The following is a 22336-nucleotide window of genomic DNA, read 5'->3' as shown; positions in this document are numbered from 1 at the left end:
CCTAGGGGTCTAGCCCTCTCTGTCGGGGTTCCCCCTACCCCGTCACTGTCATAGTCCTTTAAGGGAGTGAGGTGCTGAGGCCTGGTGGCAGAGGCAGCCCTGGCTCCCCCACGGCCACTGTGTCCTGCTGGGAAGGAGGGCCTGGCTCCACAACCCACCTCTGCCGGCCTGGGGCTGCCCCCACCTCCTCACTGAAGTCAGGAGTCAGCAGCCCTCCCAGGCCCCCAAGGGTGCTCAGTGGTGCCGAGTGGCAGTAGCCATTGCGTGGGGCTGCCTAGCCTGAGCCTCCCGCTGTGAAGCCCTCGGACCCCACTGGTCACCAACCTGGGCCGAGCCCACCTCGCCCCACCCCTGCTTGCCGGTCCTCAGCTGCCATGCCAGGGCTGCCCTTACTATCGGCTTCCGCAGCCCGCCTGTAGGGAAGCCTGGGCGGGGCTGTGTCAGACCGTGTAGTGTGCGGTGAAAGCACAGCGGGTGCGTTAGTGTGCAGGGGCTCCCCCGCACCTCCCCTAGCAGGGTCCTGCCTCTGATGAGGACTTCCTGTCTGGTTGGAGGCCCCAGACTTGGCCCCAGGGCCAGGGAGGCATCAGAGAGCATAGGCCTTGTTTCCAGCACCAGCTGGGGCACCTGTTGCCGCAGAGCCGGCCCAAGGTGTCACCCCCTCCTGCCGCAGCCACCCATCCCCAGGAGGCGGCCGCCTACCCCAAGTCCTGCCTGTCTCTTCCCCGCAGAGGAGTCCAACAAGAAGCACCCATTCCCGTGCCCTACGTCCTACCGCACGGCCCTCACCTACTACCTGGACATCACCAACCCGCCGCGCACCAACGTGCTGTACGAGCTGGCGCAGTACGCCTCGGAGCCCTCGGAGCAGGAGCTGCTGCGCAAGATGGCCTCCTCCTCCGGCGAGGGCAAGGTGCGCCCCCTCAGCCCCGCAACTTCCGCCCCATCACCCCGCCCTTTTCCGAGCTCCGTGGGCCCCAATCAGCCCCATCTCACCCCCGTGTCTCTTAGGAGCTGTACCTGAGCTGGGTGGTGGAGGCCCGGAGGCACATCCTGGCCATCCTGCAGGACTGCCCGTCCCTGCGGCCCCCCATCGACCACCTGTGTGAGCTGCTGCCGCGCCTGCAGGCCCGCTACTACTCTATCGCCTCATCCTCCAAGGTGAGGGCCGGCACTGCCCTGCCAGCCACACGCTGGAGGCCCAGCCCTGCTCACAGCAGGCAGAGTGCAAGGCGGCACAGGAGCTCCGAGATCCGAGCCCTGAGCTCCAGTTCCAGCCCCAGCGCAGCTCCAAATGCCTCCCCAGGCTGTGGACTCAAGTCGGGCTGGCTTGTGAGATTCTCAGCATCTGTGCAGCCCCGGTCCCCAGCACCAGTCCGGGACGCCGCTGGGGAAGGGGCCTCTGAGGTTTGGGTGCCAGGTGGGCTGGAAGAGGCCCTGGGTGAGTGGGGCTGGCCTGCAGAACGGGACTTGGGGCCGGGGCTGGGCAGGGCCTCGGCTTGGCGGCGGAGCTCACACGGCCCTCCCCACAGGTCCATCCCAACTCTGTGCACATCTGTGCGGTGGTTGTGGAGTACGAGACCAAGGCCGGCCGCATCAACAAGGGCGTGGCCACCAACTGGCTGCGGGCCAAGGAGCCTGCCGGGGAGAACGGCGGCCGTGCACTGGTGCCCATGTTCGTGCGCAAGTCCCAGTTCCGCCTGCCCTTCAAGGCCACCACGCCTGTCATCATGGTGGGCCCCGGCACCGGGGTGGCACCCTTCATAGGCTTCATCCAGGAGCGGGCCTGGCTGCGACAGCAGGGTGAGTGGGGTCCCGTGGGGGAGAGGGGGTGATGACTGGGAGCCCCGCGCTCACCCCGGCCCCTGCCACGCAGGAAAGGAGGTGGGGGAGACGCTGTTGTACTACGGCTGCCGCCGCTCGGATGAGGACTACCTGTACCGGGAGGAGCTGGCGCAGTTCCACAGGGACGGTGCGCTCACCCAGCTCAACGTGGCCTTCTCCCGGGAGCAGTCCCACAAGGTGAGACGGGTGGGCACCCACGAAGGTGGGCATGAGGCTGGCAGGGCCACAGCCACAGTGGCCCCCCCCCCTCACAGTACCACCCTGGGCCCCAGGTCTACGTCCAGCACCTGCTAAAGCGAGACCGAGAGCACCTGTGGAAGTTGATCGAAGGCGGTGCCCACATCTACGTCTGTGGGTGAGTGAGTGGGGTCACTGGAGTAGGGGGCGGGGAGGACAAGGCCCTGCCTGCCACAGTTGGCCCAGCCCCCAGCACCCCCTCTTCCTGCCCAGGGATGCACGGAACATGGCCAGGGATGTGCAGAACACCTTCTACGACATCGTGGCTGAGCTCGGGGCCATGGAGCACGCACAGGCGGTGGACTACATCAAGAAACTGATGACCAAGGGCCGCTACTCCCTGGACGTGTGGAGCTAGGGGCCTGCCTGCCTGCCCCACCCACCCCACAGACTCCGGCCTGTAATCAGCTCTCCTGGCTCCCTCCCGTAGTCTCCTGGGTGTGTTTGGCTTGGCCTTGGCATGGGCGCAGGCCCAGTGACAAAGACTCCTCCGGGCCTGGGGTGCATCCTCCTCAGCCCCCAGGCCAGGTGAGGTCCACTGGCCCCTGGCAGCACAGCCCAGGGCCTGCACGGGGGCACCGGGCTCCATGCCTCTGGAGGCCTCTGGCCCTCGGTGGCTGCACAGAAGGGCTCTTTCTCTCTGCTGAGCTGGGCCCAGCCCCTCCACGTGATTTCCAGTGAGTGTAAATAATTTTAAATAACCTCTGGCCCTTGGAATAAAGTTCTGTTTTCTGTATTTGCCTGGTATTGTGTGAGTAGATCTGGGGCCTCCACCTGGATCAACTTAACTCAGACCCCAGGAACCCATGTGGTGGGGCCACCCAGCCCTCCCCTCCCCCAGGAGAACACACACGCTCAGGCCACCTCTGGGCCTCTCTTTATTGAGGGCACTGGGCCCAGGTCTTCCTTCAGGGCCCACAGAGCCCATAAAACCCAAGGGAGAACAGAAGAGACCCCCTGATACACGCACACTCGAGGGGCGCCTCCCATCCCCTCCCACAACACACAGGACAGAAGCCCCTCTGGGCCGGCAGGGGAAGGCCCAGCCTCAATCCTTCTTGCTCCCGTGCCGCTGACTGTGAAACTTCTGGTGCACAACCCTCAGGGTGGTGAAGAAATTGCCGAGGAAAAGGAGGAGGAAGGGAAAGCCGCACATAAGCACCTGCCGGAGGAATAGGGTGAGGGCTGGACATGGGCCTGGCCCCCCATCCATCCTGTCCAGGGACCCCCGGCTCACCTGCCACTCCTTGCACTGAGGGTCCCGGGCCAGGTTGAACAACGTCAGCGCGTTAAAAAGCTGCCAGAACTGAGCAGGGAGGAGGCATTTTACTCAGAAGACCCAGTCCCTGCTGCAGCCCGAAACCGGCGCAGAGGACGGACAGACAGGCAGGGACACAAAGGCACGACTTACGTGTCCAAAGAAAAGAAAAGGCAGCAGGAAGGTGAGGCCCCGCCACATCCAGGACTGGAAGCCCTCTGCGGGGAGGAAGGTCAGGGCACAGGACGGCCAGGGACAGAGGGGACGGCCAGGGACAGAGGGGACGCCACCACTCAGACCCGGGATGGGAGGAAAGGAGAATGTCCAGATGCCAGGGCCACTCTCGACTCACCCACAGTGAGGTCCATGGTGTGCCGCTCGCCCAGCGCCCGCAGGCGGTAGAGGCAGCCGCTCTGGTAGTAGTACTGGAGAAACTGCACGAAGCCTGGGCCGGGCGGAGGACAGAGGAGCAGGGCTGAGCCCCGGGAGGGGTTCCCTGCCCCTGCCCCCCACCACGGGTGCCTCCAGGGCTCAGCACAGACATCTGGGACACTCACTCTGGTACATGGAAAAGGAGAGGAATTGGTTCCGGAATTTCTGGTACATGAGACCATCGGGCCTAAGATAAAAAGTGGAGGGCAGTGTGAGGACCCTTGGGGACGCCGTGTATCCCCTCCTTGTCCCAGCTCCTGCCCCTGCCGGGGCCCAGCCACTCACCACGTCAGCATGACTCCCGACAGGAAGGTGGACACGTAGTGATGGAACACCCACCAACCTTTGATCCTGGAGCAGAGAGCCACCATCACCCCCAGGGCCTGTTCCTGCTTCCCGGAGGGTCCTGGCACCCCATTCCATGCTCCCCTCCCTCAGGGCCCACCCTGCCCACCGGGAGCCGTTGTTGATGAGGATGCTCTCCCGGATGGTCAGGGTGCAGTAGTACCAGACCAGCAGGAAGTTGAAGGCAGCATCTGTCACCCTGCGGAGGGAGGGGACCGAGGGTTGGTACTGCAGCGACTGGGGATGGGGTGGGTCCTCGGCCGGGGTGGGACGCCCACCTGGAGTTGAGCAGGAAGCGGCAAGTGAAGGAGATGAGGATGAGGATGATGGTGAGGTAGAGCTTGAACTTCTCATACTCGTCCTTGTAGGCAAACCTGGGGGGCGCAGGCCGGTGAGACGGGTGGGGTGCTGGTGGGGCCCATGTGTGCCCCCACTCCGGGAGGGCAGCTGAGCCAAGGGAAGTCGGATGGAGGAGAAGGCCGGGTTGGGGGGTGGAGGGGAAGGCCAGGTGGGGTGGGGGGTGGAGGGGAAGGCCAGGTGGGGTGGGGGGTGGAGGGGAAAGCCGGGTGGAGGGGTAGAGGGGAAGGCCGGGTGGAGGGGAAGGCCGGGTGGGGGGCTGGAGGGGAAGGCCGGGTGGGGGGGTGGAGGGGAAGGCCGGGTGGGGGGGTGGAGGGGAAGGCGGGGGGGGTGTGGACGGGAAGGCCGGGTAGGGGGGTGGAGGGGAAGGCCGGGTAGGGGGGTGGAGGGGAAGGCCGGGTGGGGGGCTGGAGGGGAAGGCCGGGTGGGGGGCTGGAGGGGAAGGCCGGGTGGGGGGCTGGAGGGGAAGGCCGGGTGGGGTGGGGGGTGGAGGGGAAGGCCGGGTGGGGTGGGGGGTGGAGGGAAAGGCCGGGTGGGGTGGGGGGTGGAGGGGAAGGCCGGGTGGGGTGGGGGGTGGAGGGGAAGGCCGGGTGGGGTGGGGGGTGGAGGGGAAGGCCGGGTGGGGTGGGGGGTGGAGGGGAAGGCCGGGTGGGGTGGGGGGTGGAGGGGAAGGCCGGGTGGGGTGGGGGGTGGAGGGGAAGGCCGGGTGGGGTGGGGGGTGGAGGGGAAGGCCGGGTGGGGTGGGGGGTGGAGGGGAAGGCCGGGTGGGGTGGGGGGTGGAGGGGAAGGCCGGGTGGGGTGGGGGGTGGAGGGGAAGGCCGGGTCGGGTGGGGTGGGGGGTGGAGGGGAAGGCCGGGTGGGGGGTGGAGGGGAAGGCCGGGTGGAGGGGTGGAGGGGTGGAGGGGAAGGCCGGGTGGAGAGGTGGAGAGGTGGAGGGGTGGAGGGGTGGAGGGGAAGGCCGGGTGGAGGGGTGGAGGGGAAGGCCGGGTGGAGGGGAAGGCCGGGTGGAGGGGAAGGCCGAGTTGGGGGGTGGAGGGGAAGGCCGGGTTGGGGGGTGGAGGGGAAGGCCGGGTTGGGGGGTGGAGGGGAAGGCCGGGTTGGGGGGTGGAGGGGAAGGCCGGGTTGGGGGGTGGAGGGGAAGGTGGGGTGGAGGGGAAGGTGGGGTGGAGGGGAAGGCCGGGTGGAGGGGAAGGCCGGGTGGAGGGGAAGGCCGGGTGGGGGGGTGGAGGGGAAGGCCGGGTGGGGGGGTGGAGGGGAAGGCCGGGTGGAGGGGAAGGCCGGGTGGAGGGGAAGGCCGGGTGGGGGGGTGGAGGGGAAGGCCGGGTGGGGGGGTGGAGGGGAAGGCCGGGTGGGGGGGTGGAGGGGAAGGCCGGGTGGGGGGGTGGAGGGGAAGGCCGGGTGGGGGGGTGGAGGGGAAGGCCGGGTCGGGGGGAAGGCTGGGTGGAGGGGTGGAGGTTGGGGGGTGGAGGCCCAGCCTGATTACTTAGCCTGCTTGCTCAGGAGCGTGACGTTGACGTTCCCCAGAACCAGGCTCAGGTACAATCTAGGGAAGGGGGTGGCGGGGTGAGGAGAAGCCCGAGTGACAGACAAGCCACCGGTACTCAGCCAAGCCTGCCAGGCCAGAGCCTGGGCCACCACCCCACCCCCTCACCCACTGCTTTCCGCAGGGCCTCGGCATCGGGTTCTGACCTTGGGGGCTGCAGACCCACTCCCTGCCATGCCCAGCCTTCCTCGCCGCCTGCTCCGGAATCCTGACCCCCGGAGGAAACAGTGTTCCCCCCCATCTCCAGAGTCTTGCCAGAAACTCCCCCACCTCAGGGCACCAAGAGAACCCGGCTCTCCCTCCCTGCTGAGGGCCGTCCCCCTGTCCCCGATTGCTCCCCTGTGCGATGGCCACCACCTCCCCCCCAGCTCCCTGCCACCTCCCCCCCAGAACCTGCAGTACTGGGTTCCACTTCAGAGACCCACACACCTGGCCACATCTGGGACGACCTCCCAAACCAGAACAGAAACTCAGAGCTCTGACTGTGGGCTGACCCCAAGTGCTCAGCCTCCCGGGGCGTTTCTTCCCACCACGACCCCCCTTGTCCCTCACCGAGGCCCCCACGCTCTCCAGTCCCAGATCTCATCGGAGCTGGCTGAGTCCCCAGGCCACCCGCCAATTACACCACTTTTTTGCCAATCCCCTTCATGTCCAGCCTCCACACCCACCAACTGAGATCATCTTGCCCTTCTCTGCCAGAGATACTCCAAGAGGTGACAGCAAAGTCACGGTCACTTTCTCAGCACCTGCCCCAGACACATGGGCTCTTGTTCACACTCAAGCCAAACAGACAGAGGCTCAGCATGGTTAGGCAATTTGCCCCAAGGCCACAAAGAACTTCTGGGACAGCCATGCTTCTCCCTCTACAGAATGCTCCCGGCACAGTGCTCCCCAAGCAGGCCAGCTCCAGCCTCCACTGCCAACCCACCAGGCTGCGGATGTGTCCCCACTCAGCTCGCCATCTGGTTCCCAGCACTGGCCTCTCCACATCCTCTCCCGGAAACCCTCTACCCTGTCTCCTCCCACCTCGGGCCCCACCTGCAACACTGCAGAGAAGACAGCCTAACTCCTGCTCTATGGGGAGCACTGTGCCGGGAGCACTATGCCGGGAGCACTCCTCACTCTCCTCTGCACCCTCCATCCCCCACTAGCCCTTCTCGCTCTCCCCGGGCTTCCCTCCATCACCTCCTGCCCTTCTCCTGGGTCTTTCCCCTCTCGGCCCCTCTTCTCAGCAGGTGGATGTGCTCGAGTCTTCCCAGAGGCAAAGTAACCCCACAAACAGGCAGTAGCTGCCCCTCAACCCAGTGCTAATTTCCAGTTCCTAGTTGCTAATTCTCTCCCTCCACTCACAGCCAAGCTCTAAAAAGTCTCCCAGAGGGCTGGGTGCGGTGGCTCACACCTGTAATCCCAGCACTTTGGGAGGCTGAGGCGGGTGGATCATGAGGTCAGAAGATCGAGACCAGCCTGACCAACATGGTGAAACCCCATCTCTACTAAAAATACAAAATACAAAAATACAAAAATTAGCCGGGTGTGGTGGCGGGCACCTGTAATCCCAGCTACTCCGGAGGCTGAGGCAGGAGAATCGCTTGAACCACGGAGACAGAGGTTGCAGTGAGCCGAGATCAAGCAACTGCACTCCAGCCTGGCGACAGAGTGAGACTCTGTCTCAAAAAAAAAAAAAAAAAAAAAAAAAGTCTCCTAGACTTGGCTGTCTCCCTTCCTTGGCTCTTCTGTCATTCCCAAGATCAACATCCATCCCGTTCCACCAAATGGTTCTGCCAAGATGACCCGACTTCCAGGAAGCGCATCCCCTTCCTTATCACAGGACTGACCCCAGGCTACTGATACTCCTTTCTTCTCCCTGCCTTCTGGGCCATGCCCTCTCCCAGCTATCTCCCTGCCTGCAGCCTCTGCTGGGATTTTTTGCTCAGCAGGGGGTTTTGCACTGCCCCGTCCGTCCTCCTGGGTGACAGCTGCTGGCCTTTCCAGGTGCACATTCCACCGCCCCCGCCCGCCTACTGGGCTCAAGGCAAGAGCTGCAGCCCAGCAAAGCCTCTGATCTCTTGGCTGCCTCTCACCTCCCGCCCCGAGCTCTGGCCACTACAAGTTCTGCTCATGGCCCGTCCACCTGCTGCTACCTCTCGCCCTCAGCCCATGTGTCTGCCTCATTTTTTTTATTTATTTACTTATTTATTTTTTAAGACAGAGTCTCACTCTGTTGCCCAGGCTACAGTCCGGTGGTGCGATCTCGGCTCACTGCAGCCTCCGCCTCCCAGGTTCAAGTGATTCTCCTGTCTCAGCCTCCCAAGTAGCTGGGATTACAGGTGCATGCCACAATGCCCGGCTAATTTTTGTATTTTTAGTAGAGATGGGTTTTACCATGTTGCCCAGGCGGGTCTTGAACTCCCGACCTCAAGCGATCTGCCTTGGCTTCCCAAAAAAGTGCTGGGATTACAGGCATGAGCCACCGCGCCCAGCCTATTTGTTCTTTTTAAATAAATAGAGACATAGGGTCTCAGTATGTCACCCAGGCTGGTCTTTAACTCCTGAGTTCAAGTGATCCTCCCACCTCCATCTCCCAGAGTGCTGAGATTACAGGTGAGAGCCACCGTGCCCGGCCCACTCTCTTTATTCTGTAAGACTCAGCCCACCCATCCCCTAATCCAGGAAGCCTTCTGCAACCTCCTGGACTGGGTCAGGTGTCCCTCACTGTGCCACCTCATTCCCCATGCTACGAAGCACCTATCACAGTGAAATGTCACTCTCAGCCAGGTGTCTCCCCTGAAGTCAGCACTGGGCCTCATTGCTCAGCCTGTACTGGGCCCAGGGAACATTTGCGACTATAATGACCAAGAGGAGGCAGCACCCAGCTTCAGGAGTGGCTGTGAACTGAGCTGGGGGTGGCGGTGGGGGCCCTCACCCATTCTTCTTAGGCAAATAGGCCTCCATGTCAAAGAAGAGGCCTTGGCGCTCTTTCATCTGGTTCTCCAGCTCCTGTGCGGCCCCCTCGGCCTCTGCTGGGAGGGAGGGTTTGCATCTGCGGGTAAGGCCAGAAACAGTCAGGGCAAGAGGACTCCCAAGTGTCCTCCCTGACTCCCACAGGGGCAGAAGGGCAAACACGGCCCAGAGAGGGGAGGGGCGGTGCCCAGGGTCTCACAGCGCCAGCCTTCCCACCCCACACTCAGCCCATGGCGGGTGGGGTAGGGGATCCTAACTTCTTCAGGGCGAGGGCCAGCTCCTGGAGCCGCTTCTTCTGCCGCGTGATGGAGCTGGTGCAATTGTTCTGAAGTTTGGTCAGCTCCTCCAGCTTCAGGCGGTAGAGCCGATGGGTCTCCTGGGGTCCGGAGGGGAGAGGCTCAGGCCAGTTGGGGAGCCACTGAGCCAGAGCCTGCAGGCAGGACGTGGAGCTTGGGCTCCCCCAGGGCTGCTGGGAGGGTCTCGCTCAGCGGGAAAGGAGGCAGAACTGTGCCTGCCCAGGGATGAGGTGGCTGTCTCCCCAAGGCAGGCAAGGACCTGGGTGTCCTCCTGTGAGCCCAGAGACCCCGACAGCACCCCTCCTCCAGAAACAGACTGTTTTTTGTTTTTGTTTTTGTTTTGAGACAGTCTTGTTCTGTTGCCCAGGCTGAAGTGCAACGGCACGATCTCAGCTCACTCCAACCTCCGCCTCCCGGGTTCAAACCATTCTTCTGCCTCAGCCTCCCAAGTAGCTAGGATTACAGGCACCCGCCATCATGCCTGGCTAATTTTTGTATTTTTGTAGAGACAGGGTTTCACCATGTTGGCCAGGCTGGTCTTGAACTCCTGACCTCAGGTCATCCGCCTGCCTCGGCCTCCCAAAGTGCTGGGATTACAGGCATAAGCCACCGCGCCCAGCCAAGGTTTTCTTAGTCTCAGCCCATCTGCTAGTTGTCCCCACCCTACAAGGACTGGCTCTTTCTCCTACCTTGAGTCTGGAGCTTAGGCCCCCAGGGCCACCTCCTGGACCAAGCAGGCAGCCCAGAGCCACCCTTCTATCCTCTCAGCTCCTCCTGCCTATCTAGCCTTCCAGTACAGGAGGAGCTCAGGTTCTCAGGAATCCCTGACATCTTCTTCCCAGGTTAAAGGTCATCAGGTTTCAACCCTAGACCCTCCTGCTCTAAGGCCAGCCCCACTCCCTTCCCCCAGCACCTCTGGCCCAAGGCTTCCCCAAGCACTTTGCCCTGGTAGGTGAGTCTCAAGAAGGCGCAGCCTAGAGATGGGGCAAGGGGCAGTGTGAGGAGAGCCAAGCAGGGGCTGTGGCCAGGACAGCGGCGGCCAGGCGGGGAGACTGGGTCTGCTCAGTCTCTGGGGAGAAGCACCAATGGCAGGGGCCTTGGCAGGGCCAGGGGCAGCTGGGTTTCAATGCCCACAGGAAGCAGTTGGAACCAGTCCAGGAGAGGCCAAGGGCTAACCAAGCCATCAGCTAGCCAGGGCTCTACTCTGAATCTTGTTTCTCATGCCCAGGAGGGGTCACCACGCCCCCTCGGACCCCAGCACGTGCCACTTCTGCCCACCCACAGCCACCGCCCTCTTCCCTGCCTGGATGAAGCCAACAGCCTCCTCCTCCCTGGCCTCTGGACAGAACAGCCACGGTGGCCCTGGGGAGCTCAGTCCAGACAATTCCTCCCGTAGCTTTCCACTGGCCTCGGAGGGACTCTGATCTCTGCCAGGCCAGGGCGTCCCTGCAGGGCCTAGCCCCGCCCACCCCTCCCCTGGTTCTCCTTGATGCAGCCACATGGGCCTGTCAAGTCCCCTCTTTCCTTCTAAAGGCCTCGGCGGCGCGCGGTATCCCTCTGCCTGGGGCACCCCCCATCCAGGCCGAGGACACCCCCCTAAACGCTGCTCCCCCGACCTGGGCTGCCTCTCGGGCGCTGCCCGCTGCGCGTTTGCTGAGTGGCTGACCCAAGGCTGGGCTCGCCTGTGTGTGACTCAGGCGGCCGCTCTCTTCTGGGAAGGCACGGGGTCGGGGTCTGGGCCCCTTTCCAAGGCCCTCATTGGAAGCCGAGGTCGCCCAGCGCGATGGGGTCCCGCCGGGGTTCCCGGACACTGGAGGTGGTGGCAGTGGACACCAGGACCAGGGGCCTCGCCCCCCTTGGCAGTGACGCCAGGGCCCCGACCCCTGACCCTTAGCTCCCCACTGCCTGACCCAGGGCTGCCCGACCCTTGACCCTGAGCCAGCGAGACGCGGCTCGGGGGCGACCGGGCGTCCGCAGCGGCGCTAACCTGGATGTTCTGGAAGTCCTGCTGTAGATCCTCCCAGTCCCGCAGGCAGTCGCCCAGCGGGCCCGGGGGCGGGGGCTGCATGGCTGCAGCGCCAGGAGTCAGTAGTGGAGGACGGCGCAGCAACCCCGGCCCACCCGAGGCTCCTCCGCCACCGCCCCCGTCCGCTTCCGGGCTCGCGCCGCCACGGGCACCAATGGGAAAAGGCCACGCCCCCCACCCCAGCCAATCCGGGACAGGGGCGGGGTAGGGGCGGGGCCGTATGCAAGGGCGGTTGCTAGCCCCGGGACTCGCGGCCTGGACCGGGACTGGGACGGCTGCAGCCCCCGGGCCTGGACTGCACTGACTGTGCCAGCCGCGTGGTGCAGCCAGCAGGGCTCTGGCCCGTCATGCTGAGAGCAAACCAAGGTCCAGGGAGGTGACACCTGCTTGCAACATTTTCGTCCTTGGGAAGCTGAGCCTCTTTGGGGAAGGCAGTTAGAGCTGCTTCTCTCGCTTGGATTTTTACAGCGGCCTCCTTTCTCCCTGCCTCACCTCCACTGTCCCTTCTCGCGGCCACCGGACTGCCCTTCCCAAAACACAAGGTTGATTCCCCATCATGTTCATGCTTAAAACTTTCCAGCGGCTGTGTCCTGCCTACCAGGAGGTCCCTAATCGGAGCTCTGCAGCCATTCCGGGCTCTGTCCCAACTCACACCCTGAGGAAAGCCAGGGCTGCGTGTAAAGCCGTTCCCCCTCTGGCAAAACCCCACTCCTCCTTGAAGGCCTGCCCTTCTGTTGAGGGGAATCCCCCATCCCCTCCCACCCCGTCCCACCCCCATCCCTCCACAGAGCGCGCTAAATGGTGGGACGGCATTCATCTCTGTTCCCGGCCCCACCCACGCAGTGGCAGGGAATGGTTGCCGAATGGACTTGGGGAAGGTCCTGCATGGATGGACATCCTAATCCCCTACCAGTCCCCTAGTCTGTGCCGTCTCCTGATGCCCAGTTTGTTCTGTGGGTGCTGCCAGCTTTGGAGAAGCGCATTCGGAAAACAACTTCCAACTGGGTGCCGTGGCCCACACCTGTAATCCCAGCATTTTGGGGAGGCCGAGGCTGGAGGATCACTTGAGCCCAGAAGTTCGAGACCAGCCTAGGCAACAGAGCAAGACCCTGTTTCTACAAAAATAAAAATAAATTAGCCAGGTGTGATGGTGCATGCCTGCATTCCCAGCTACTCACTCAGGAGGTTGAGGTGGGAGGATCGCTTGAGCCCAGGGAAGTTGAGGCTGCAGTGAGCCATGATTGCGCCACTGCACTCCAGCCTGAGAGACACAGCAAGACCGTGCCTCCAAAAAAAAAGAAAGGGGGTTAAAAAAAAAAGGAAAACTTTTAAGACCTTAGGAATTTCTAGAAACGTGGATAGGGAGATGGGGGAGGGGGTGAGAATCTCTCCTTGGTGAACACAGCCAGGCAGAAATGAGTGGGGAGCAGGGAAAGAAAATCTGTTTCAAGGGGTGGATGGCAGGAAGCACTGGGGATGAGGCAAGGGTGTGATCCCATTCTAGGAGCCTGGGGGCTAGAAAAGGCTGGGCTTGGTATCTCTGGGACTAGGGGACTGCCTATTGGTGGCTATTGTGACATCCTCTGTGAACCAACACAGGCAACCTCTGGGTACCCCCAGGCAGCCTCCAAAGGGTCTAAGTCACCAGGGGGATGCAGGGCAGCTGCTCTAGCAGCCAGATGCTCTTCCAGAGGCAGCCTCAGGGGTGCAGTTGGGATGGCCCGCGACACCTCAGGGATGTGGGTTCTTGGTGAGCCTGAGCAGGGCGCATCAGCTAGGTGATGTGAACAGGCACTTGGGAAGAATCAGTACAGGAGGCTAACATGAGACTTTCAGGCAGCAAAGGCCTTCTCCTTCCAGACAAGCCTGGGTATACACACTCTGGCCCTCCACCCACAAAATGCCCCCAGTCGAGGCTCTTCAGTACCCTTCGGTGGGCCGCGGAGAAGATCAGTAGAGCGGATCCATGATGTTTGTGATGGAATCTCCAAGGATAGTCTTCTCCCATTCCAGCAGCTGACTCACCAATCCCCGATTTGGACACATGTTGTTTTTGCACTTCTTGACATAGGCCCAGGACCTCTATGAATACAAAGAGAGAAAGTGAACTTCATGATTGGTCCTGGGCCCTTTCCACTTGGATCAGAGGCAGCTTTCAGAGACAGGAGGCACTTGCACAGTGCCAGCAACACGGCTTAAGGGCTGGATGCAGAAACAGGGCAGCCTGGCATGAATGCATCAGTGCTGGGAGTCATGGGAGCTGACTCTGCCTTGGGCAAGCCCCTCTGCTTCTAAATCTGGACAGAAATAATTCCTATTTCAAACATCTTCTGGGAAGATTAAGACAATATACATGAAACCACCTGTGGATGGCAAACACTATGCCAAGCCTAGTGCAGTCTCAACAAAGGTTTGCATTGTGACTGGACAAATTAATGGAAAGAGGAAGAGAACTGTGGGCAAATTCTCTGAAGAAGGAAAATTCAAGCTGCCCTCCTTCAGGCATCCACCTTAAAGTACAGGAAGGGTTGCTGCATGAAGGAGGGTGAGCACCTGGTCTCCATCTGGATTGAGGACAAAGGAAAAAGGGAAAGGCAAGAGTGGTGCCTGAAACTAGGAACAGAAGGAAATGGCCAGGCACGGTGGCTCATGCCTGTAATCCTGGCACTTTGGGGGGCCGAGACAGGTGGATCACCTGAGGTCAGGAGTTCGAGACTAGCCTGGCCAATGTGGCGAAACCCTGTCTCTACTAAAAAAATACAAAAATTAGCCAAGTATGGTGGCACATGCCTGTAATCCCAGCTACTTGGGTGGCTGAGGCAGGAAAATTGCTTGAACCTGGGAGGCGGAGGTTGCAGTGAGCCGAGATTGCACCACTGCACTCCAGCCTGGGTGACAGAGCAAGACTCTGTCTCAAAAACAAAAAAGGAAGGAAGTGATGTCAACCTGATAAAGGCCATATATGAGAAGCCCACAGCTAACATCACACTCAATGGCGAAAGATAAAGTTTTTCCTCTAAGATCGGGAACAAGGCAAGGGTGCTTGCTGTCATCACTTCTGTTCAACATAGTCCTAGAAGTCCTAGCCAGAACAATGAGGCAAGAAAAAGAAATAAAAGGCATCTACATTGGATAGGAAGAAGTAACCTTACCTCTGGTTTGAAGATGACATGATTTCATATGTAGAAAACCCTAAAGATTACACACACACACAACACACACACACAGCTAATAAATTCAGCAAGGATGCAGGATACAAAACCAACATGCAAAAATTAGTTGCATGTCTATATACTAACAATAAACAATTCAAAAAGGAAATTAAGAAAACAATTCCATTTACAGTAGCATCAAAAAGAATAAAATATTTAACCAAGGAGGCAAAAGACTTGTACACTGAAAACTCCAAAACAGTGCTGAAAGAATTTAAAGGTACAAACAAATGAAAAGACATCCTGTGTTCATGGGTTGGAAAGCTTAATATTATTAAGATGCCAATACAACTCAAAGCAATCCACAGGTTTAAGGCAATCCCTATCAAAATCCCAACAACATTTTTTGTAGAAATAGAAAAATCCATCCTAAAATTCATATGGAATCTCAAAGGACCCCATAAAAAATATTTAAAAAGAACAAAGTTGTAGGTCTCACACTTCCTGATTTCAAACCTTAGTCTAACAAAGCTACAGTAATCAAAACAGTATGGTACGGACATGAAGACAAAGAGACTAGTGGAATAGAATAGCCAGCCTAGCCTAGAAATAAACCCTTACATATATGGTCAAGCAATTTTTTTTTTTTTTTGAGACTGAGTCTCACTCTGTTGCCCAGTCTGGAGTGCAATCGTGCAATCTCAGCTTACTGCAACCTCCGCCTCCTGGGTTCAAGTGATCCTTGTGCCTCAGCCTCCCAAGTAGCTGGGATTACAGGCATGTGCCACCACGCCTGGCTCATTTTTGTATTTTTAGTAGAGACGAGGTTTTGCCATGTCAGCCAGGCTGGTCTCAAACTCCTGACCTCAGGTGATCTGCCCACCTCTGCCTCCCAACCTGCTGGGATTACAGGTGTGAGCCACTGCACCAGGTCTGTCAAGGAATTTTTGATAGTATGCCAAGACCATTCGATGGGGGAAAAGGACAGTCATTTCAACAAATGGTGCTAGGAAAACTAGATACACCATGCAAAAGAATGAAATTGAAAACAGGAAATCAATAGAGAAAATCAAAAAAACCAAAAGCCAGTTCTTTGAAGAGATCAATAAAATCGATACACCTCTAGCCAGGCTAACTTAAAGAGAAGACACAAATTACTAATACCAGAAGTGAAAGAGAAGACATTGCTACAGATCCCACAGACATTAAAAGGATAATAAAAGAATATTCATATCCACAAATGTGATTGATCGATTCCTTGAAAGACACAGTCTGCCAAAACTCACACAAGAAGAAACAGACAATGTGAATAGGCCTACATATATTAAAGAAATTGAGTGGTGGCAGATGCCTGTAGTCCCAGTTACTCGGGAGGCTGAGGCAGGAGAATGGCATGAGCCCGGGAGGCAGAGCTTGCAGTGAGTCGAGATTGTGCCACTGTACTCCAGCCTGGGTGACAGAGCAAGACTCCGTCTCAAAAATAAATAAATAAATAAAATAATCATAATAAATTGAATCAATAATTAGTAACCTTCCAAAACAGAAAGCACCCAGCCTAGATGGGTTTATTGGTGAATTCCACACATATAATGGAATATTATTCAGCCTTAAAAGGAAGGAACTTATATAAGGTACCTAGAGTAGTAAAATTCACAGAGACAAAAAGTAGAATGGTGGTTCCCACGGGGCGATGAAGAGGGGAAAGTAAAGAGTTGCTGTTTCAGGTTTGCAAGATGGAAAAGTTTGGGAGATTAGTTGTACAATAATGTGAATGTACTTAATGCTCCTAAGCTATACATTTTAAAATAGTTAAGATGGTAATTTTTTTGTTGTGTGTGTGTGTGTGTGTGTGTGTGTGTGTGTGTGTATTTTTTTTTGAGACAGAGTTTCGCTCTTTTCACCCAGGCTGGAGTACAATGGTGCAATCTCATCTCACTGCTGCCTCTGCCTCCCAGCTTCTAGCGATTCTCCTGCCTCAGCCTCCAGAGTAGCTGGGATTACAGGCATGCACCACCACGCCCAGCTAATTTTTGTATTTTTAGTAGAGGGGGTTTCACTATGTTGGCCAGGCTGGTCTTGAACTCCTGACCTCAGGTGATCTGCCCGCCTCGGCCTCCCACAATGCTGGGATTACAGGCATGAGCCACCGCGCCCGGCCTGTTATGTATATTTTAACCACAATTTTTTTTAAAGTGGTGTGAGGGGCAGAGCTGTGCAGTCAAAAGGCTTACTATGTCCTCGCTGGGTCAGAACAGGCCCTGGAGGAAGAATCATAAACCACCCATCCCCCACCGCCACCCCACACATCCCCTGGCCAAGATGGTGAAACCCTGTCTCTACTAAAAATACAAAAATTAGCCGGGCATGGTGACACGGACCTGTAATCCCAGCTACGTGGGAAGCAGAGACAGGAGAATCGCTTGAACCCAGGAGGCAGAGGTTGCAGTGGAGGTTCAAGAATCGCTTGAACCCAGGAGGTAGAGATTGCACCACTGCGCTCCAGCCTGGGCAACAGAACAAGACTCCATCTCAAAAAAAAAAAAAAAAAAAAAAAGGACTTTCTAGCCTACGACTTCACCCCCAAAGTGCACATGGGGGCAACAACCGAAGCCACTGGCCAATGAGTTTTATTCTTTGTCCCTCTCCTTCCCCCAAAAACATCCCTGGGCAAATGTTGGGGCTTTGTAGGTCCTATCAAGCCCTCTGGGGATCACGAACAGGCTGTGACAGGCAGGGCAGGCCCTCGAGAAAGGTGCTGTGAGTTAGGAGCCCCGAGTTCCGCCTGGGTTTGCTGCGATGGGTCCCTGCTTCCCTCTCTTCTCTGGACCCTGCGCCCAAGGTACAGGGAGATAGACGGGAGTGGGTGGGCGCCTGTGCTGCAGCTCTGGGACTCCATGCAGTTCTCCCTTGGGCAACACCAAACAAACACAGGTGGACGGCCTGACAGCAGTGGGGGCTGCAGGACAGCCTGACCTGGCCTGAGTCCCTGGGCCAGCCCTGCATATCTAGCCTCAGGCCTCAAGCCTGCAACACTGGGGCCTTGCCCTTGGGTGACATGGACTGGGGAGCACCCTAGACTTGGAGTTATCTGGGATTCTTCCTCCCAAAGCAGTGCTGGGGCCCCACTCCTCCCAGGTTGCGCTCTGACCCCACCTCCCAGGGGGTGGCCGTGGTGCGAGCCTAGCCCGGGGAACGCGTACCTGCAAGGTCTGCTCATTACTATGCATGAGGTAGGCTATGATGGCGGCACAACTGCGGCTGATACCTTGGGTGGAAAAGATCAGAATGACAGAGCCAAGGTGAAGGTGAATTTCTGCAAAAAGAAGTGGGGGGTTGGGTCATGCCTGGCCCTCCTCCCTGTGGGCCTGGGTTGCTGTCAGACACTGGCCTCCATGGGCCCGTGGTCCAAGCATGAGTTCAAGACCAGCCCACGTGACCTCGGCAAGTCCCATGATTTCTCTGGGAGCCCATTTCATTGTCTAGCAAGTGGGCACCCCTCAGACCTGGCTGGAAGTTCCAGAGAATCATGCCTGGGCAACCAGCATCACCAGGCAAAGACCTTCTCCTGAACTCCAGGCTTCTAGCCCAGGAAGCTCTGCTACCAACTGGCCTCCCAGTATGGGGCGGACAGGACCATCGTCATCCCAAAAACAGTCAGGAGCTGACAGAGCCAGTGTAGCCTGAGTGCCAATCCTGACTGCCACTCACTGGCCGTGGGGCTTGGGCAAGTTACTTCCTTTCCTTTCCTTCCCCTGTCTCCTCTCTTCTTTCCCCTTTCTTCTCTTCTCTACTCCTCTCTCTCCTTTCCTTCTTTCTTTGTTGAGACAGAGTTTCACTCTTGTTGCCCAGGCTGGAGTGCAGTGGCACAATCTCAGTTCACTGCAACCTCTGCCTCCTGGGTTCAAGTGATTCTCCTGGCTTAGCCTCCCGAGTACCTGGGATTACAAGCACCTGCCACCACGCCCAGCTAATTTTTTGTATTTTTAATAGAGATGGGGTTTCACCATGTTGGCCAGGCTGGTCTCCAACTCCAGACCTCAGGTGATCTGCCTGCCTTGGCCTCCCAAAGTGCTGGGATTATAGGCATAAGCCACTGCGCCTGATTTTTTTTTTTTTTTTTTTTTTTTTTCAATATAGACATGCAGTCTCACTATGTTGTTCAGGCTGGTCTTGAACTCCTGACCTCGGGTGATCTGCCCACCTTGGCTTCTCAAAGTACTGGAATTACAGATAAGAACCACTGTGCCCAGCCTATTTTTATTTATTTTATTTCAGAGACTGGGTCTTGCTCTGTTGCCCAGGCTGGAACGCAGTGGTGTAATCACAGCTCACTGCAACCTTGAACTCCTGGGCTCAAGTAACCCTCCGCCTTAGCCTTCTGAGTAGCTGGGACCACAGGCATGTGCCACCATATCCAGCTAACTTTTTTGTACAGATGGGGTCTCACAATGTTGCCCGGGCTGGAGGGTAAGTTACTTGAGGCCACGGTGTCCTCATCTGGAAAACGGGATCACAGTATACTACCTACTCCATACAGTTTGGTTTTGTTCTGTGCTGAGCCCAGTGCCTGGCACAGAAATATCAGCTCTAATCACAGCACCCCTGAAGCTGTGAGTCCTGCCCAGGGAGAGGAAATCTAAGCTGGCACCCGAGGCTGGTCTGCCAACCCTCAGGAACTGAAGATAAGCATACCAAGTGCAAAATCACAGACTGCCAGGGCTGAAGGACGCAGAGATGACGACGGCCACCTTCCTCACCATCTGAATAAAGGAACTGAGCATGCAGTTTAATTTATTGACTGGCTCAGTGCTACCCAGGGAGGCAGGCTGGATGGGGGCCCTCCTTGGGCCACAAGGCTCTGCCATCTCGAGGTGGGACACATGGGAAGTCTCAGCCTCAGGCCCTGGTTGAGCAACATTTGACATCTGCTGGGCAAATAAAGGATGGTTGGGGCTGGGTGCGGTGGCTCATGCCTGTAATCCCAGTACTTTGGGAGGCTGAGGTGGGTGGATTGCTTGAGCTCAGGAGTTCAAGACCAGTTTGGGCAACATGGCAAAACCCCTTCTCTACTAAAAATGCAAAAATTAGTTGGGCGTGGTGGTGCATGCCTGTAGTCCCAGCTACTTGGGAGGCTGAGGTAGGAGGATTGCTTGAGCCCAGGAAGTAGAGATTGCAGTGAGCCAAGATTGTGCCACTACACTCCAGCCTGGGTGAACAAGCCAGACCCCGTCTCGAAAAATAAAATTTAAAATAAGGGATGGTTGGGCCAAAATGCCACGCTCCAGCCCCTGGTACAGTGGCTCAGGCCAGGAGCTGTTGGTGCCAGACAGGCAGGCATGGGGTGGGGACTCTGACCTGACTCAGCCCTGCTCTCTCTACAGATCTTACTCTCCTCTGGCAATCTGGAGCCCCAGGAATGAGTAAAAAATCCACTCTTGATGAGTTAAGTAACTGGTGGGCATCACTTGGGTGTGGTGGCTCATGCCTATAATCCCAGCACCTTGAGAGGCTGAGGTAGGAAGATCGCTTGAGGCCAGGAGTTCAAGACCTGCCTAGGCAACATAGCAAGACCCCAACTTCACCAACCAACCAACAAACAAAAACAAAGAAAATCTTGGAAGTCAGAACTGAAAGAGCTTTGTAGTCTTCCTTCCATTCCACCGACATCCCACAGACCAAGGATGAAGGCGGGGATGGAGAGAGAGAGATTTACTACTGGTCCCCAGAGCTCAGCCCAGAGCCTCCATGAGCATGTGCACTTGTGGGTAGCCATCGCCCTCATTTTACAACAAGCCCAGAAGGGCACAGCCATCTAGCCAGGGCCAGAGCCTTGGGCCCCACTGCCCCCGAGGTAAACACCACGGTTGCTCGTTTCACTGAGGGCTCCCCAGAAGTTGGACGTGTCCTGGAGCTTGTCCCACCCAGATGGGGCATATGCTGAGCTGGGCCCTTTCTCTCTAGAGCATGGGGAATCACGGTCCAGAATAAGCCTGTGAAGGAGGCTCCACTGCCCCTCTGCTTCCCAGACACAGGCCAGTTGCTACCCAGCCAAGGAACGCTCCTTACCAATGAAGTGACACATGTGGCGTAAGAAGGGAAGAATCTGGGCTTCCGGGGAATCTTTTATCCGGATGTGCAGAAGCTTGTCAGCATCGCCTGCAAAACTACACGGAAGGACCACACAGGTCATCAGGTGGAACGCAGAATGCAGGAAGCCCCATTGTGGGGTTTTCATCACAGCAGAAGGGCCACAGGGAGGACGCTGAGCTTGTGTAAAGGGGAATGTGCACAGGTAACCCAACCTCTCCTGGAAAAAAACATCCAGGCTGGGTGTGGTGGCTCATGAATAAGCCCAGTAATTTGGGAAATAGAGATGGGAGGATCACATAGCGAGACCCTTGTCTTTTTTTTTGTTTGTTTGAGACAGATTCTCGCTCTGTTGCCCAGGCTGGAGTGCAGTGGCACGATCTCGGCTCACTGCAACCTCTATCTCCCAGGTTCAAGCGATTCTCCTGCCTCAGCCTCCCAAGTAGCTGGGATTACAGGCATGTGCCACCACAACCGGCTAATGTTTATATTTTTAGTAGAGATGGGGTTTCACCATTTTGGCCAGGCTGGTCATCAAACTCCCAACCTCAGCTTATGTACCCGCCTTGGCCTCCCAAAGTGCTGGGATTACAGGTGTGAGCCACCACACCCAGCCAAAAAAAATTTTTTAAGTACCTATCTTGGCCAAGCATGGTGGCTCACACCTGTAAACCCAGCACTTTGGGAGGCCAAGGCAGGCAGATCACTTGAGGTCAGGAGTTCAAGACCAGCCCAGGCAACATTTTGAAACCCTGTCTCTACTAAAAACTACAAAAATTAGCCGGGTATGATGGCACACACCTTTAGTCCCAGCTACTGGGGAGGCTGAGGCAGGAGAATCACTTGAACCCTGGAGGCGGAGGTTGCAGTGAGCCAAGATTGTGCCACTGCACTCCAGCCTGGGTGACAGAGCAAGACCCCATCTCAAAAAATAATAAAATAGGCCAGGCGCAGTGGCTCATGCCTGTAATCCCAGCACTTTGGGAGGCCAAGGCAGGAGGATCACAAGGTCAGGTGATCGAGACCATCCTGGCTAACACGGTGAAACCCCATCTCTACTAAAAATACAAAAAACTAGCCGGGCGTGGTGGCGGGCGCCTGTAGTCCCAGCTACTGGGGAGGCTGAGGCAGGAGAATGGCGTGAACCCAGGAGGCGGAGCTTGCAGTGAGCCGAGATTGTGCCACTGCACTCCAGTCTGGGTGACAGAGTGAGACTCCATCTCAAAAAATAATAATAATAAAATAAAAACTAAAGGGGAGGGATAGCATTAGGAGATATACCTAATGCTAAATGACGAGTTAATGGGTGCAGCACACCAACATGGCACATGTATACATATGTAACAAACCTGCCCATTGTGCACATGTACCCTAAAATGTAAAGTGTAATAATAATAAAATTTAAAAAATAAAATAAATTTAAATATTATATAAAAAATAAAATGAAATATAAATCAGTAGTTTCTCTTTACTTACAAGGGCCCTGTATCCATGGAGACATTGACATGGGCTTTGATTTTCAAGTCCTTCTGAATCTTGGGGTCACAGGCTTGACTGAAATTGCCGATGAAGACCTTCCCTGGCACGATTTCAATGGGGTATGGCTGAAATGCATCCAGTTCCTGAAGTGTGGAGGGAGAAAGGCAGCTATGAGCATATTCCTCAGGGAAGAGGGATGTCTATCTCTTGAAACACAGCTCAGCAAACGAGCGTAAAAGGGCAGTTCCAGGACAGTGAATGTGACGGAGATCCAGACTTTGAAAGAGATTGGCGCACGGTAACTTGCATGGGGTGGCA

At 57.3% G+C, this 22336-nt stretch overlaps 3 protein-coding genes across 22 annotated transcripts in view; 1 reads left to right on the top strand and 2 right to left on the bottom strand.

The window, feature by feature from the left end:
* Positions 1-2818, top strand: part of LOC100990437 (NADPH--cytochrome P450 reductase) — a 71399-nt gene extending 68581 nt beyond the window's left edge. For all 4 annotated transcript variants that reach the window (XM_003808918.4, XM_063605922.1, XM_057302889.2 and 1 more), the window contains 6 exons: positions 732-913; positions 1012-1161; positions 1533-1803; positions 1877-2022; positions 2118-2200; positions 2296-2818. In XM_003808918.4, coding sequence (XP_003808966.2) covers positions 732-913; positions 1012-1161; positions 1533-1803; positions 1877-2022; positions 2118-2200; positions 2296-2440 — 977 coding nt within the window. In that variant the 3' untranslated portion in view covers positions 2441-2818. The remainder of the gene's footprint in view (positions 1-731; positions 914-1011; positions 1162-1532; positions 1804-1876; positions 2023-2117; positions 2201-2295) is intronic.
* A 125-nt stretch (positions 2819-2943) lies between these two features.
* Positions 2944-11448, bottom strand: TMEM120A (transmembrane protein 120A). Of its 5 annotated transcripts, none has more exons than XM_024929601.3 (12): positions 11262-11448; positions 9236-9354; positions 8941-9057; positions 5958-6017; positions 4396-4491; positions 4227-4316; positions 4058-4123; positions 3898-3959; positions 3693-3785; positions 3494-3558; positions 3320-3388; positions 2944-3182 (listed from the first exon to the last, which is right to left on the bottom strand). In XM_024929601.3, the coding sequence occupies exons 1-12, from the start codon at positions 11340-11342 to the stop codon at positions 2991-2993; spliced, it is 1110 nt and encodes a 369-aa protein (XP_024785369.1). In that variant the 5' UTR covers positions 11343-11448; the 3' UTR covers positions 2944-2990. The 5 variants fall into 5 exon arrangements, with proteins under 5 accessions (XP_024785369.1, XP_008959312.1, XP_034821300.1 ...); XM_008961064.5 differs by having other exon boundaries at positions 2944-3244; positions 11262-11438; XM_034965409.3 differs by lacking the exon at positions 5958-6017 and having other exon boundaries at positions 11262-11442.
* A 1026-nt stretch (positions 11449-12474) lies between these two features.
* STYXL1 (serine/threonine/tyrosine interacting like 1) overlaps positions 12475-22336 on the bottom strand; it is a 52450-nt gene continuing 42588 nt past the window's right edge. For 6 of the 13 annotated variants that reach the window (XM_008961061.5, XM_024929599.4, XM_008961062.7 and 3 more), the window contains 4 exons: positions 22016-22161; positions 20519-20616; positions 17653-17765; positions 13125-13382 (listed from right to left, as the gene is read on the bottom strand). In XM_008961061.5, coding sequence (XP_008959309.3) covers positions 13251-13382; positions 17653-17765; positions 20519-20616; positions 22016-22161 — 489 coding nt within the window. In that variant the 3' untranslated portion in view covers positions 13125-13250. Of the gene's footprint in view, positions 13383-15771; positions 15902-17652; positions 17766-20518; positions 20617-22015; positions 22162-22336 lie in introns of all 13 variants that reach the window. The other 7 variants (XM_008961063.5, XM_055114562.3, XM_055114560.1 and 4 more) reach the window with 6 other exon arrangements.

Source organism: Pan paniscus, chromosome 6, assembly GCF_029289425.2.
Source record: "Pan paniscus chromosome 6, NHGRI_mPanPan1-v2.0_pri, whole genome shotgun sequence".
NCBI classification, from domain to species: domain Eukaryota; kingdom Metazoa; phylum Chordata; class Mammalia; order Primates; family Hominidae; genus Pan; species Pan paniscus.
This window is presented reverse-complemented; position numbering and strand designations above follow the sequence as displayed.

Bases quoted from the DNA above. Each gene is read 5' to 3' on its own strand.
- TMEM120A (XM_024929601.3), bottom strand. From the start codon at position 11,342: ATGCAGCCCCCGCCCCCGGGCCCGCTGGGCGACTGCCTGCGGGACTGG. The intron at 3,559-3,692 runs GTGAGTCGAGAG...TCCTCCCCGCAG, and splicing joins CACCATGGACCTCACTGTGG to AGGGCTTCCAGTCCTGGATG. The intron at 3,183-3,319 runs GTGAGCCGGGGG...CACCACCCTGAG, and splicing joins CTCAGTGCAAGGAGTGGCAG to GGTTGTGCACCAGAAGTTTC.